This window comes from Liolophura sinensis, chromosome 7 (assembly GCF_032854445.1).
Source record: "Liolophura sinensis isolate JHLJ2023 chromosome 7, CUHK_Ljap_v2, whole genome shotgun sequence".
In the NCBI taxonomy this organism is placed as follows: Eukaryota; Metazoa; Mollusca; class Polyplacophora; order Chitonida; family Chitonidae; genus Liolophura; species Liolophura sinensis.
In genome coordinates this window covers 47,663,455-47,678,214 of record NC_088301.1, presented here as the reverse complement: position 1 = coordinate 47,678,214, position 14,760 = coordinate 47,663,455, and the positions used below count along the sequence as shown (strand labels likewise).

Below are 14,760 nucleotides of genomic sequence, written 5' to 3'. Positions count from 1 at the left end.
ATTTGTGATCACTCAGCAGTTTAATCTAAAGCAAGTCATGCTTCACATCCATGCACTATATTTACTTGCAAACAACTTGTGAGTTAACTTGTTAACTGATGCCTTAAGTTTCCTCTGAGTTTAATCTTTGATTTTGTGGCTATATGTCATAGGTTTTCAAGGTGGTTCCTTCTTTTGTGCACAATACCTTCTGACCTTTGTTCAAGGACATGTTCTGGCAGATAAAAAAATCTGTGTGTGACAGGGGACGGGGTTGTAGAAGTGGCCTCGGCTGTATTATATTTAAGTATCGAAAGATTGATGAACTAGATTGAAAAAAAGAATGTGCAATCAATTGTCCATTTATTGTGAGTGCCTGTGTGCTTGTCTCAACTTGGGATCACCAGCTGTGGTCTTGTCAGTATTCATCTCTGATGTCAGTGCTTCGGACACCTTCAGCAGCCAGAAGCCCCGGTCATTTAATGGCCGTCTCTCCACTAAGCTTTCCTATTGTCACGTAAAATCAATAAGCTGCACAGTACAATGACAGCCTGATATGACATCCACCTTTAAAGTGAAGCTTAGCAAGTCTTAAGACCTGATTCATCTTGGTTAACTTCAGAATACAGATCTAGCCACATGTTAGACATTAATATCCTTATACTGCCAGTTCAGGAAGGGTTCAATGAAATCAAGGCAGTGGGGATTTATACATACACTGTATTTTTCGGATGCTGATGAGAATCAGGCTAACATACGTGCAAAGTTCCATATTAAGCCAAAGGAAAATTTCCAGGATATACACGTATGCCAACACATGATGCATTTTGTCGTAGTCATTGATCTAGAAAATTCAGCTCTAGCACTAAAGTATACAATTGTATTTATTACTGATTAGATACAGGAATTTAATATACTTTTTATCAAATGTGTTCACAATAGATGTGTCTGACTTATTTGTTTTCCCATCATATCCTCTTATCATAAAGGTGTGTATTTTTCATCAACCTGACCAGTGACCTAGGCGAAATGTTAACATAGCAAGAAAAAAAATATCCCAAACTTACCGTAATATTTCTCGGAAATTTGATATGCAAGCCAATGACATCCATATGAATTCATTGCAGTGTGTTGTTGATGATAATGGTTATATAATGCGTGATAAATGTACTCTTTCTGTAAGAATAATCCAAGATGACAGCCATAAACAGCTGAATTTCATAGCAAAACCTAATCCATGCAATAACTCAAGAAAGCTTTAACTGATTGTCTCCAGACTTATTTGTTAAGTCTCCACTTTTTTCAGTAATCTTGAGCTCTGCTGACATGGTCTCATGAAAGGGACTGCCCATTAACTAAAGTTTTATTTACTGCTGAATGGATCAGTGCATGTGATGATACTCTTGTCTTTGTGAAAAATTTTGCTTTTTGTTCCGTATTTCTCTTTTGATTGTGTCCAAGCCATTAGCCAGTCATTGCTGAAAAATTGTGTTCTCATTTTCTCTGGTTCTGAGTCGGTAAGGTGTTATTTATGTCTTTTTATTTTTCCTTTTTCTTTTTCCAGAGTGATCCAGGAAATGAAGTAGAAGTCAAACGATGTGGCAAAGGCACTTATTTTGGAGGTAAGATGCCAAAGGAATGCTCGTTTGGAATCAAATCTTTTTATCATATTGTACTCAAGATGCTGCATGCAGTTAATTTTTTGAGACAAAGATATGGAAATTAGAATCATACTTCTTTGTGTTTTTCATTCACTGTGGGAATTGTATGTTGGTAATTGTATGCACCAAAGGAAATAATGGTTCGTTGGTGACAAAGGAAACAAAATAGGTAGTGAACCAAGCATAAAGATGCCTTGCTGACCTCTTCTCCGACCCTACCTGTGAAGGTCTTGAAGCAAACTGCAGATGTTCTTGGGCTTCCCCCCGAGCTCTGCCAGGTTTCCTCTCAACATAATGCTGGCCATGTAAGTGAAATATTCTTCAATAAGGAATAAAACACCGATCAAATAAATGAATTAACCTAGAATAGTATGGAAAGAATATACTTTGGCATTGAAGTACTTCAGTTAATGTCATAAATACTCATGTATATGTATGTATTAAAAACAGTTGTCAAATATTGTGCAATCATGGTTGATTACTCACTGTTTTATCATTTTCCCCAGAATTGGCATTGGTCACGCATAAACCAAGGGCAGCCTCTGCATATGCTGTAGGACCAACAAAGTTAGCAGGTAAATCAGCAGTGGCATTAAGTATGAATTAATATCTTATAGGTTACATGATTTATGATGAATGTACTTGTCATGTTAGCATGACTTAAATCAGATCAACAGTCTTCTTAAATTCAACTTTACACAATGGAGACCTATCAATTAGTGTCTACAGTTTCAGAAAGAAGTAAAAAAAACATGAAACATTTTGATTGCCATAGCTTTACATTTCCATTGATTTTCGGAGGTATTTATGTGATAATTGTGGGTATCCATGGCAACATACAAAATGGGCATGGTGTTCACCTGAGAATGGCTGCTTGTCTTTTCTGAAGGGCATAGCAATAAATTTACCGCTGTCAACAACATGCTGGCTCAAGGGTTTAATGATCCCATAAATCTATCAGATAAGACAGAACAGCAGCACTAATTTGACCAAAGCTAAATTGGTGGTGGTCTTGCTTTAACAGTAGATCCATTAAGTTGACAGACCATTGAAATAGGGGGTTAACATTACTTACCTGTTTGGATTGTGGGGGGAAGGAAGGTAGTCTTGAAGTTATACTGAAAGGTTGAAAGTTTTTAGACATGTAGCACATAGTCCGTGAGGCCTTGGTGACAAAAAACGGTCAGCTTCACTGTTGTGACAGCTCAGTCCATTCATTCAAGACCACTTGTCTTCCACCAACAAAGTTCGCCTGCACATCACCAAAGATCAGCAGTTTACTCCAAGTATTTTGTTTTTTTCCAACCATTAAACTGAGTGACATCATGTAAGTGAATTAAATTTTATCATAAGGGGTTAAACAACAGATCATATCAAGTGAGACACAGAGATGGAACCATGCAGATCTCGTCAGTTAACAAACTGAATGCCACAGAGTGGCAGTATTGCAGTATACAATGCTTTTTATTGAGCATAACATGGTGGCAAATATGTTCCCCAAATTCTTCAAAGAATTCAAAAGCTCGATTGAAGAAAAACATTCAGATTTTGTTAATTCTTTGTGCTCAGAACTTGGTCGTTGTGTAATTATTCAACGAAACGTTGATATAGTGATTTGGCTTATAGTTGGCGTGCCGCATAACACTACATATATGTTGTTCCTGTATCTGTCAAACTTCATACTGCACAGCGTGCTTCACTTTGCCACCCTCTGCGTTCTTTTCATAGTGAAAGTTTTATAATAGGTGTGCACAGCTAAAAAATAAAACAGGTTCTTTGCTTAGAGGATATATAAAACGTGGTTATTACTTTTTTATACTTGTTTGTCTGTGATATGTCCTAACATGTAGAAATACAGGGAAAAAAATCCTTCATTCTTGTTTTTGGGGAGTTAAAAATGGCTTCAACTACAGCCTTTCTAGTGCCTAAGTGGTCAGTCTGGAAATTAAATAGTGTGCAGTATTAAAATGATGATCAAAGTAACTCTGGGGGATTGGTGGAATGGGAGACTATATAAGCTGGTTTTGCTAAGCTAGTAATATCACTAGTGACATCATTTCTGCAAATTTCTGACCGCATGGAGAAAATGTGGATAAAGTAATGATGTCATTTTGAGACATAAAATATGACCCAAAATGAAAAGTTGAAATAAAAAACAAAATAATATGACATAATTTTCTTTATTTCCCAAATAACCATAATGTATAATTTAGAGTTACTTTGTCAGGAATCCTTTAATTTTACAAGAGTAATTCAATAATAGGACTCCGGTAGTATGTTTGTAATAAAGTGTGTGATGTTTTTTCTATTATTAGTTAAGATTATTTACTGTTTTGTACTTGTGACCCATACAGGTACAGATATTAACGGTGATCCTTAATGGTAATATTGTGTCTTAGCTGTTATGTCATCATGAGGAGCTTCACTTGCTACACCAGTGCAGTGGACTCTCCCCTTAAAGAAGTCTTCAATGATTAACCCATATGCAGTGCGATTTCTTGTTGGCAGCTTTATATCATATGGGCTTCAGGCAGTGGGCTTTAATATTAGTGTGGAGGTTTTCTCAAGGATCTGACCAGCTTCCACCTCTTGTAAAACAAAAGTAAAATAAATCAGTGAAATATATTTTTCATGTGGCTAAATGTTTTCTATGAATTTATTCTTTCCTGTTTGTGTTCAAGAAAGTATTGGTTATCCAGAAGGTTTACTTCCTGGAACTGGTTAGACATACGTTTGAATCAAAGCTGCTTTTGACAAATAGGCCATCAGGGAAAAGGCCATAATGTTCAGGGCTTCTCTGTCAATAAGAATTACTCAAGGTAAATATGGGCAAAGTACTTGAGGAAAGAAAGGTTTGACTTGTTTCCTCGTATAAATTCTAGTAATGTTGTCCAAGCAGTGAGAACATTCAGGTACTAAACCAATTGTTGTTACAGTCCAGCTGTGTGTGGGTTTCTGGTCTCATGGGCAGGAAAATCAGTGTCCAGCAGTTACAACACTACATCTCAAATTGCTCTGCACTGATATTACTCTCTCCCAGTTCCCAGCAATCACTTTTGGTGGAAATCATTGGCAACACCAGGAAGCTTGACGTTACGGGAAAAATTGATATTGCCTCTGTCAGTACAGATGCCCCAGTTGTTAATGATTTAGTGATTTGTTAATCAAGTCGAAATTATTGATCAATTCTTTCATGACTGGCACAAAATACAGCGAGCCTTGCCTGTTGGAGACTATGCATACAGAAAAAGAAATCTGCCTTCCCAATTACTTTTGCTTTCCTGACTTCATGTGGTGAAATTGGCAGCAATCTATAGAAAAATTGCTACAAAATGTCCCATCCTATAGCCTGGCCTTAATAGTGTAAATGATATTAGCTGTACTTGATCCAAAGGATAGGCAACTGCCAATTCATTTCTCATTTTCTTTCTTTTAAAAGTCTTTCTAGGGCCAACATACTGCAGAAAGTATTCTATATAAATGGATCATGCTGCAAAATACTGCCAATGCAAAAACCTCTCGTGAAATTAAAGGAATAAAAAGAGTAATTTTTTGCTGCCGAGACAACCTCAGGATTGATGTTTGTGCTTGGTGGGGAAGATGCACATGTGTAGCAGGTTTTTCACTTTGCTTGGATAACAGATTTTTAGCTCTGTGATATATCTCTCCAATATTTGCAGTTTTGTGTCACAGTAGTTATTCTTGAATGCCTCACAAATTGGGCATTTCTTTGCTCACATTTGCAGTAGTTAAATTTGATAGTTTCACATTAATGTAAAAACTTCCAATAAAGTTGGAAAGCCAAGACGCCCGTCATTAATCACAGCTAAAAAGGGTGCATGTCTTTGAAGAACCCCAAGATATTGACCTAAACTGCCATGTCTAAACAGGAATCTTACTTCAGCGTTATTGATCAAGAATTGAGTGGCACGCAAAAGAGAGTTGGAAGAGCACTAATGTTAGTTTTAAGAATTACTGTGTCTGAGCTGTAGCCAGTAAGTGCTATATTTACACTTCAATACCATGATAGCAACTGCCAGATTTTAACTGATCAGCAACTTCTGCTAACTGCGAGTAACGTTTGACTGCACGCAGTCAAATGGTTAAGGGAATGATGTTTATGATGATTTTGGTTATTGCTCTTGATGTTCTGAAAGACTTCAGGTAACAATTTTGCACCAAGTGAGGAAAGTGGATTTTGTGCATGTCTATATCTTCAGAATGAAAGCACTGTAAATACTCAGCAAATTTGACATGTATTGTGCAATACTTTTTCTAAAAAAACATTTGGTTGTGAAATGTCTTCATTGTCTCTATTAAATCTGTGTGTACTGATAGGAAAATGTCCACTTTAAACCTGTGTGCAAGTAAACTTAAGTACATGTATGTAATGTAATGTACACATATTTGTATGATCATTCACAACCTCATACTTGTACATTTCACTTCTCATCTGGATAATCATATATACCTGGAAGACTCGCATTTTTTCCTCTTACTTTTAACCATGTCTCTAGTAGGCTAAAAGTATGAATCTTTAGGTGCTCTTGGGCCAGTGGCCGAAAAATACTAAATGTTCTCTCTAGATGTAGCTGTTAGTTGAAATCTACCAAATAATAGAGGATGTGAACATAGGCTCAAGCATGTGCTTCATTTATAAGTTTAGAAATGGGTACATTTGGGTACATTTCGACAACTTGTTTCTTTTTTAAACAAACTGTTTTATATGTGCAAATGTATGTATTATTATTATTATTATATATATATTTTTTTTTTTGTTTTGTTTTTTGTTTTTTATTTTTGCCACAATAACAAATTCAAGCCCAAAGCCAGATATTAGTTCAAAGATTCACCCTTCAACTTTCTCAGAACACTTGAAGACTAATGTACATGTTTGGACATGGCCCGTCTTATTGTTGAGGATTTCGTTAGGTGACTTTGGCTTTACATAATATTTTCTCAGTGAGGTAATTTATAATCTGTCCAAAGATATCCGAATGTCTGAAGTTCCCTCATCATGTATCATGACCAGTTCACATGGAATACATGTTGCTGCGTGTATGTACGTGTGTTAAAACGGCTCCAGCAGTGTTCGTCATGATGTGGAAGGAATGGATCAGAATCCATGCTAATGCACTGTCACTTTATGGGAAAATAGTTAATTTATTGGAACAAGAAGTATTTAGATGAATCACACAGGTTTGCTTAAAGGCGTCCTTTTAAGTCTTCATCGCCGCCCTGCTGAAGGTCTTTTGCACTGTGCTCAGTAGTCTTGCTTTCGAATGTGATCTTGCCTATGTAGAATGTTGCAGTCAGTCAGGATGCCATTTTATGAACACACCTTGAAATTTTAGAATTTTGTAGGTTTATGTGAACAGTTAAACAGCATTGTCAATAAAAAAAATAAAAAAACATTCATTGGGCATAACACAACCTGCCTACCTAGTTTTTATTGGGCTGTTAAAATAACTTTATTTTTCTGTCCATTTTTTTTTTATTTGGACCACCCCAATTTCATTTTGCGGTGTAGAGGGTGATGTAATATCAAAAATCTAAAGATGGAATAAAAATAAAACTGAGAGTTCACTTTTTTTATTTTGCCTGATCTGGCTGTTTTGTGATTTTCCTGTTTTTCCAAGTCTTTCCAATGATGTAAATATGTCCTTAGCACGAAAATTGCTGGGATAGGCCACATTTCCCACAAATTATATAATTTTGAATGTACTATTTGCAGGGCATGCCACATTTCCTACATTCGCTTTACGTGGCTGCGACCATTAGTAGTTTTCGTTCAGAAATCTTGAACAATTTGTAGGTCATTAGGGTCATGGTGATGATGTCAGAAAAGAAGAAAACTCTGTTTCAACCTCTTGTTCTATTAATACTTGTACACATGTATTCTCTTTACCTAAAGTATGCTCAATTTTATTGATAAATGCTAAAAAAAAAAAAAAAAACACACCCACGTAAGGGCGTCAGTATTGAGTCCAAGCCTTAACAAGCCTACTTGCATGACACAGGATTCCAAAGGTGAAACATGTCTAGTGGTGGCAGACATGTAAAGTGACTCTAGAGAGTGGCAACAAGGAGAATGGATTATGAGTTTTATTTTTATACCCACCTCTGACATTGAAAAAGTATTTATTCTACCCTTAAAACAACAATATAAATTGATGCGGCTTACCAGAATATAAGCATAGCAATTCCATACAAACTGACCCATCTTATCATCTCGTAAGGTCTGATTATGACAACCTGGCTGATCATAGTTTTTAAGTGTTACCATGGTGATGTGCATCTAGTTTTTAGCTCGCCATTACGAAGTTAAAGGAAGGTATTGTGCGTGAAGGGGAAAAGTGGTGTTGGTGTCTGAGTAAACTTTTTTGTTTGGGTCATTTGAGTAAGGTTTTATGTTTGCGTCTGCTATTTTTTCTTTATGAAACTTGGTGGGAATGATGAACATGATTTGGATATTTACTCATTTTGAACATAAATTGGGGATGTTTGCATTTTTATTCAATTTATAAGGTTTTGGACTTTGCCATTTTATCATAGCCAGTACGGTTTTGTTGTCCAGTGTAAGGTTTTATGTTTAGGTCAGATATTCCAACAGTTTTCACATCATTTTTATAAAATTTGACGGGAATGATAAAAAGGATTGGGGAATTCACTCATTGTGAATAATTAGGGATATTTGCATTTTTAGCTCGCTGTTATGAAGTAAGTTTTTTTATTTGGGTCAGCTTGATTTTTCTGTTTTGGTAAAAAAAAATACCATGTTTTGGACTTGATGTGTTCACACGTGTATGTGTAGCCTCAGAGTAAGAGCTCTATGTTTGGCTCAGCTATTACCAGTTTTCAACATATCTTCGTGGGACTTCATGGGTTTGATAAAGATGCTTTGGTGATGTATACATAGAATTTTTTTTTGTCTAAATTATCTTGTAATCAACAAAGGTTTCATGTAGGGTTATAAATTTTATGAACATGCCTACCTTAATGTAAGAGAACAAGAAGGGTATTGGGTTCCTCTGGTGATTTTACCATATTCCTGTTTTGTGGACACACATAGAGATTGACTTCGTTCTGTTCTGCTGTAAACACTGATTTCTACAAGCCTTTCTTGTAGGGCTACAGTTTCTTATGCATTCACTTATCTAGATAAGCTTTTTGTCTTTCTAGCTCCTTTACCAGATTTATAGAGTGTCAGAATTTACCTTGGTGTATACCAAATTACCTGGCATATATAGTATCTGTAGAAAGCTTTCCACATCTGTATTAGTACTAGGATCCTGTTACACTGGTTGGTGCATGTGCCTTCCTATTCTGTGACGGAATGTTTAAACCATCCCTGCAGACAGTCACTGTTGTAAGCTGAGTATTTGTTCAGCCAACTAGAGGGCTGCAGTGGCCACCCATAGTACACGGATAGCCAATCATGGGAAGCAATTTGCATATCAAAGACCACTGCCCCATTTTTGTCGACGAACTCCCCACAATAAGGTCTTTATCACCATAACACTTTACAGTTTTAATCTTTATTCTAATTCCATTGTCTAGTTGACCGCTATAGCAGGCAAACTGGTGGGATTCTCTTAATGCCTTATGTTATGGTACCTGTTAGTTGTAGGTGTTGAAAACTGAAAGGTGTTACATCATTAAAACATTTTGGTTGAGGCAAACATTCTAAAACCTACCTTTTATGAACATTGATAGTGTAACATTTCCAAATGTTTTAAAAGACTAATAAATTATTAATGAAGAGACTCTGTATTCTTCAAAAAAAAGAAAGACATATATGCCCCCCAAAAAAAATCTGCCTTTGTGATCAGAAGTTTCGGAAATGTCATCTATGAACGTACCGTCAGCGCCACCAATTTGGGCTCTCCCAACATATATGCAGCCGGCTAATTAATTTCAGTACTGACACTGGGGCGATATTTATGTACCAAGAAGAAATTTGAGAAGGTTTTTTTTGTACTTTCATATGTTAGGCCTCATCATATAATCTGTATTAAGAAAAAAAACCCAAGTATTTCATGTATCCTTTGAGATTCAGAGCTAATCAAACCACATGTACACTTTAGTAAGCATTGAGAAACGTTATTCATTCCTGTGACCTTGGTCAGTTTTTTAGGTTACATTTCATGATGGGCTTGTTTTTTTATGTGAAGACAATTCTTCAGAATTGTTCCACATGTACATCAAGTCAAGTAGAAGAAATCATATTGTTTTTGATTGACCTTGACTGTTCAATACGAAAATCATCAGGCCTGAGCTTCCAGTGCCTGGTAAACACCTTCTTGCAACAGTGATTATGTCTAAGGCATTTTTAGTGCATTGGAGTGTATTTTATAAGCATTGTGGAAATGGCCATTGATATTAATATAATTCATAGCTGTATTATAAGTGCAGTAAAATTGTTGGTAACATCGATGGTTGTAGATTACTACAGTGAAAGCCATCGATAAGCTGTAATGTTTTCTTTGTGACTAACCTTGACTGCCCTTTGTGATAGGAAAAATCTCATGAAGGACAGTGCATTGTTATGTTTTGTAAATTGATCTATAATACCTCAATGCCACAGTTAACCCATCAAACTTATTAATGCACATGTTTCATGTTTATGTTTTGTGTTGGAATAAGTGAGGCGCTGACCAATGGTAAGCACCAATCAATCCTGAATTCGTCAGTTCTTTACAACAGCTGTGACTGGATTCTTCTTAGCTTTATGCTTATTGGAATGACGCACCTATATAAAATAATGATTGCATGCACTATGGCTGGACAATAAAGCTCACCATGGCTTAAGACAGCGGTAAAATTCTGCCATGATGTATCCTACGGGCTGTGGAAGAATATGATTGATTAGAAATGTTTTATGGCACTTGGCCTAGATTCAGACAACCTCATGGGTGGGCTTAAGCATTTTGCCTGTGTGGTTACTTAGGAGTGTAATAACACTTACAAGTGGATTTAATGTGTTCCAGTTGGGTTTGCCACCCGTCATGCAAATATTCTTTGTGCAACACCCCCCGTTAAAATCAATTCTCATTCACACCCTGTTCAGACAGAGTTTTTTCTGTATACCCTATTGAATGGGGCGTGCAAGTCAATCTTCTCAGCCAGAAAATGTCACCAACAATTATATGGTTCAGTAACAACTTTCTGATTTCTCTGTCAAGTGAAGAAAAACCATTTGCCATATTGGTTGAGGAAGTGCATGCAGCCCTAGATTGTGCTGGACTGATGCACTTCACCTGAAATGACAAATCGGCCACTGGTTATAGATTGGGTCAGGATGGGAAGTCTGTCTGTGCTTCCCATCAACACGAAGATAATGGATCTCTCAGCCTCGCCCTGAGCTATTTTATACTAGTATTTCTGTCCAACTTCATCAAAGCTCCTGATGAAATATTGGTGTCTTGTGATTGAGTTGTACCACTCATGCGACTGTCGATTTCTTTTTTACACTGCCAAGAATGGCTTCACTTCCATGATGAGCTAGGACAAGTGTTTGGCATTAGAACAAAGTTTTGTATTCAAATACTGCAGACTAGCAGGGCTATTACTTGTGTAGGCAAAGGCTGTACTTTTTGTTGTCGAAATGAACAGTTGTTGGAACTAATACTCTGTTGATCTGTACTTTTAATCAGTACTACATTTGACTTGGGATTGGTGATGTACTACTTGGTATTTCAACACTCTTAAGGGAACTGCCTTTATTGATACATGTTTTGAAGCAATAAACTGAAATCCCACTGGTTTACTTTTCCAGTGAACTGAAGAATTCTGGTTGATTGGTAAAGTGGTATTGTCAGCATAGATATCTAGTGCCAGGGAACAGATTCTGTAAATAGACATTTTGTAGGCCAGAGAAAATCTGTTGGTTTTTAGAGGACTGCAATGTGAATTGCCAGTCAGCAGACTACTTTCATACGTAGGAAAATCAACAATATCAGAATTGTAAAGACTAGGGCAAGTTCAGGTGTATGTCAGATTTGAACGGAATTTCAGATGATAAATTTGATAATACAAGTCAGGAAAGACTGATTGAATAATTAAGGTTAATGACATGATTTGGGCATTATTTCAGCCATTATATATTGTGATGATATAAGAAAAGAAAAATATATACCTCACTCAGACGTCTTCCATGCTTTCAAGGCAACAGCGAATGAAAATCTAAATGTTAGCAAGTACATGTAGTTGTTAGGTTATATGTATTGTGTTTTGTTTTGTAAAGGGAAGTACTTAAAATTTCTGGTATGTCTGAATGGTCTGTGTGAAAATTTAGATGGAACACTTCAAACATAAAACCCAGGCATGTCAATTGGGCCTGAATAGCATCAAGGTCTGAAGTTTATTACTGAGGACATGATCTTGCAGGTTGTTGAGTGGTTAGGTGTGCAGTGTGGCAGGTCACTGCTGGATACTCAAAGCCTGAAGTGTGTGACTGTGTACCCTGAATCAACTTTTAAGTTGCTGGGAGAGGGCACCAGATGAGCACAGCCGAGATGTGAGTGTGTGTAGTTGCTTGTGAGAGATTTCACAGGTGGAGATCTAGGAGGGTATTACATTAGTGTGGAGGAGGGTGTCAACAGAGGCTAAGACATGGTCCTGTAAACAGTCACAAGACTCTGTCCTTAGATCAGCTGTCCCAACAATCGCAACGAATGAGAGATACACATGGTTTCACGCATGCTTTGCATATTGATTTGAAATTGGTTATGTCCTTGCGGGATGAGGTTGGGTGTAATTGACCAGCTGGGGTGCCTTGGTAAAGAGGGGATTTACTCCATCTGTGCTGAATGAGTTAGAGTTTGTCTATGGGGTCTCCAAGATGTCTGAAGCTGGTCAGGCTTACACAAATTATCACTTAGGTATCGATATTTTACCTCATACCTCTGACTGGCTTACAACTCAGGCATGTCTCTTGCGTCAGAAGGACTCAGTGTGCAGCTTAAGGATTAGAGACCTTGATGGCATGCTTGTCGACATGAACAGTATGATATTGTCATGAACAAATAACAAGCTTTGTTGCTCTTAAACCCTGACATTAAAGTAAAGGTCAATCAATTTTTACCTGGATTGGACTGTTATCTGCAAAAAAAAAAAAAATAAGGTGATGACTGTGATTAAGTCTCTGAAGACACCATGAGTGTTTTCGTGTCAGAGTTTGCTCAAGAAACAAAAATATATCTTATGAGAATTCAGTTTAATTGTGCTGTATTTTCATTTTATTTACTCATGTTTAAAGTACTGGCTCTCAGTGACTATAAGGCCTTGATCAGTGTGGTCTTTTGTTCCATTCCATCCATTACCTTTTTGGTAGCAGCTTTAACTCAAGAAGTTTACTTTGAGCACTCTGGTTTCCTCCACATGTAAACTTGTCATGTAGTGACCAATTTTAAAATGCGTTAGTAAATCTCACATACTAAGTAAATTTGACTCAAAATCACATGTATGCCAATATTGCTTGAGAAATTTTTAGGAAGATTAATACATGTACATAGTTTTAACCCAAAGAAAACCGTATCAATCAATGTATTTCTTGGGGTTATGAAATTAAACATGGACAATGTAGGAAATCACATTCTAAAAGGTAATGTTTAGCTGGCAATATGGTATTTATAGCGGCGCTGGATTGCTGCCTACTCAATATATAGGTTTGTTTCATCTCATGGAAGTTCTTTTTAGCTAATTAGATTGTGGCTAACAATAATTACGGCAAGAAACCATACACACTACTTTGACTAAAATCCAGTTACGTAATGGGAACGTCTGGGGCTTTTCAGGGATATCAAATTATCATCCAGCTATTGGGATAGATTTATGGTTAAACAGAAGATGCATCCAAGTCTTCACCTCTCAGCCTTAAAAAAGAATAGATTGTATAATCTTGGCCATGTTTGGTTACTTTCACTCTGTATGCTTGAAAATTAGTAGAAGAAACAAATTGATATGGAATGACCAGTATTGGGTACATGCGTATGATTTACCAGATGAATATTTGGAAGTCATCAAAATGCTTCTGACTAACAATATTGGCGCCTTTAAAATGTCTCTGGCTTGGTAAATACAGGATAAAATATCGAATAAAAATTTTCACAACTCATTCAAGCATCCAGTATTATTACAGTGAAAATACATATGGAGTTTTAATCTGTGTATTTACCCATGTGAGTAGTTAAAGGACAAATACTTGTCAGTGTTGACGACAGTAGAACGGCCCTCAATATTCTATTGTTGGTAAAAAACACTCTGAATTTGAATGTGCTCTTTGTATAGTCAGCAATATCATAATGCTTAACAGCACTATGGCCATATGTTACCATTAGCAACAGTGTTAAAGCCTGGTAATCGCAGAGACATCAATGAATGGTAAAATAACCGTATGCAACATGTACAGCGGAAAGCTTTCAGGACACTTTGAGTCTATTACAAAGCCTCTTTTTGACTGTTAACACTTTGCTGGACCTTGGGTTACCGTGAAGTTTTAAGGAGTGAGATTAAATTGGGGATCAGTGATAGAAAGGCTGCCTTCACTGTATATGCTGACATGCTACGATCAATAATTCCCTTTTATAAACATCCAATGTCAATGTGGGTCAGCGTGTAAGATCGCATGTGTTCTCTATCCATGTGCTTGCTTTTCTATCTCATGCTGCTTGCATCTGCAAATCCTGTTTATAGTGTAGTACTTGTAAATGTGAAGGAGCTTTTCCACATGCACACAACTCTGTAATTTCTCAAATACACTCATGTGTATGCAGAGAGTATTTAAATGTGCATTTACATTTGCTGATTACACAGAACAAGGTCACAATTACATGTATGTTTGGCCCAAACAAACAGTATATAGAAGACTTAAAGTGCATACAGCATGAAGACTTGCCAAGTGATCAGTTTTCCATTAAGACATATGGCACATCTTCTTTGAATTTGATCAAAATACATGTAATGCACAGCTAAATACAGGTGGACCTCAGAGCTTTCTGAATTTTACTCCATTTGTGAAATGAGCTGAATGTTTTGATGTTAGTGTTTATAGTTAGTGTGTATACTTGTATACGGAGATGACTCTTGTGGCTATGCCAAAGAGATTAACTGGAAACAA

The 14,760-nt window shown here is 36.7% G+C and overlaps 1 protein-coding gene across 1 annotated transcript in view; it reads left to right on the top strand.

The window, feature by feature from the left end:
• LOC135471801 (cAMP-dependent protein kinase type II regulatory subunit-like) overlaps positions 1–14,760 on the top strand; it is a 64,215-nt gene that overhangs the window by 43,202 nt on the left and 6,253 nt on the right. Inside the window, exons 11-12 of the mRNA XM_064751152.1 lie at positions 1,544–1,601; positions 2,147–2,215. Of these exons, the coding sequence (XP_064607222.1) occupies positions 1,544–1,601; positions 2,147–2,215 (127 nt within the window). The remainder of the gene's footprint in view (positions 1–1,543; positions 1,602–2,146; positions 2,216–14,760) is intronic.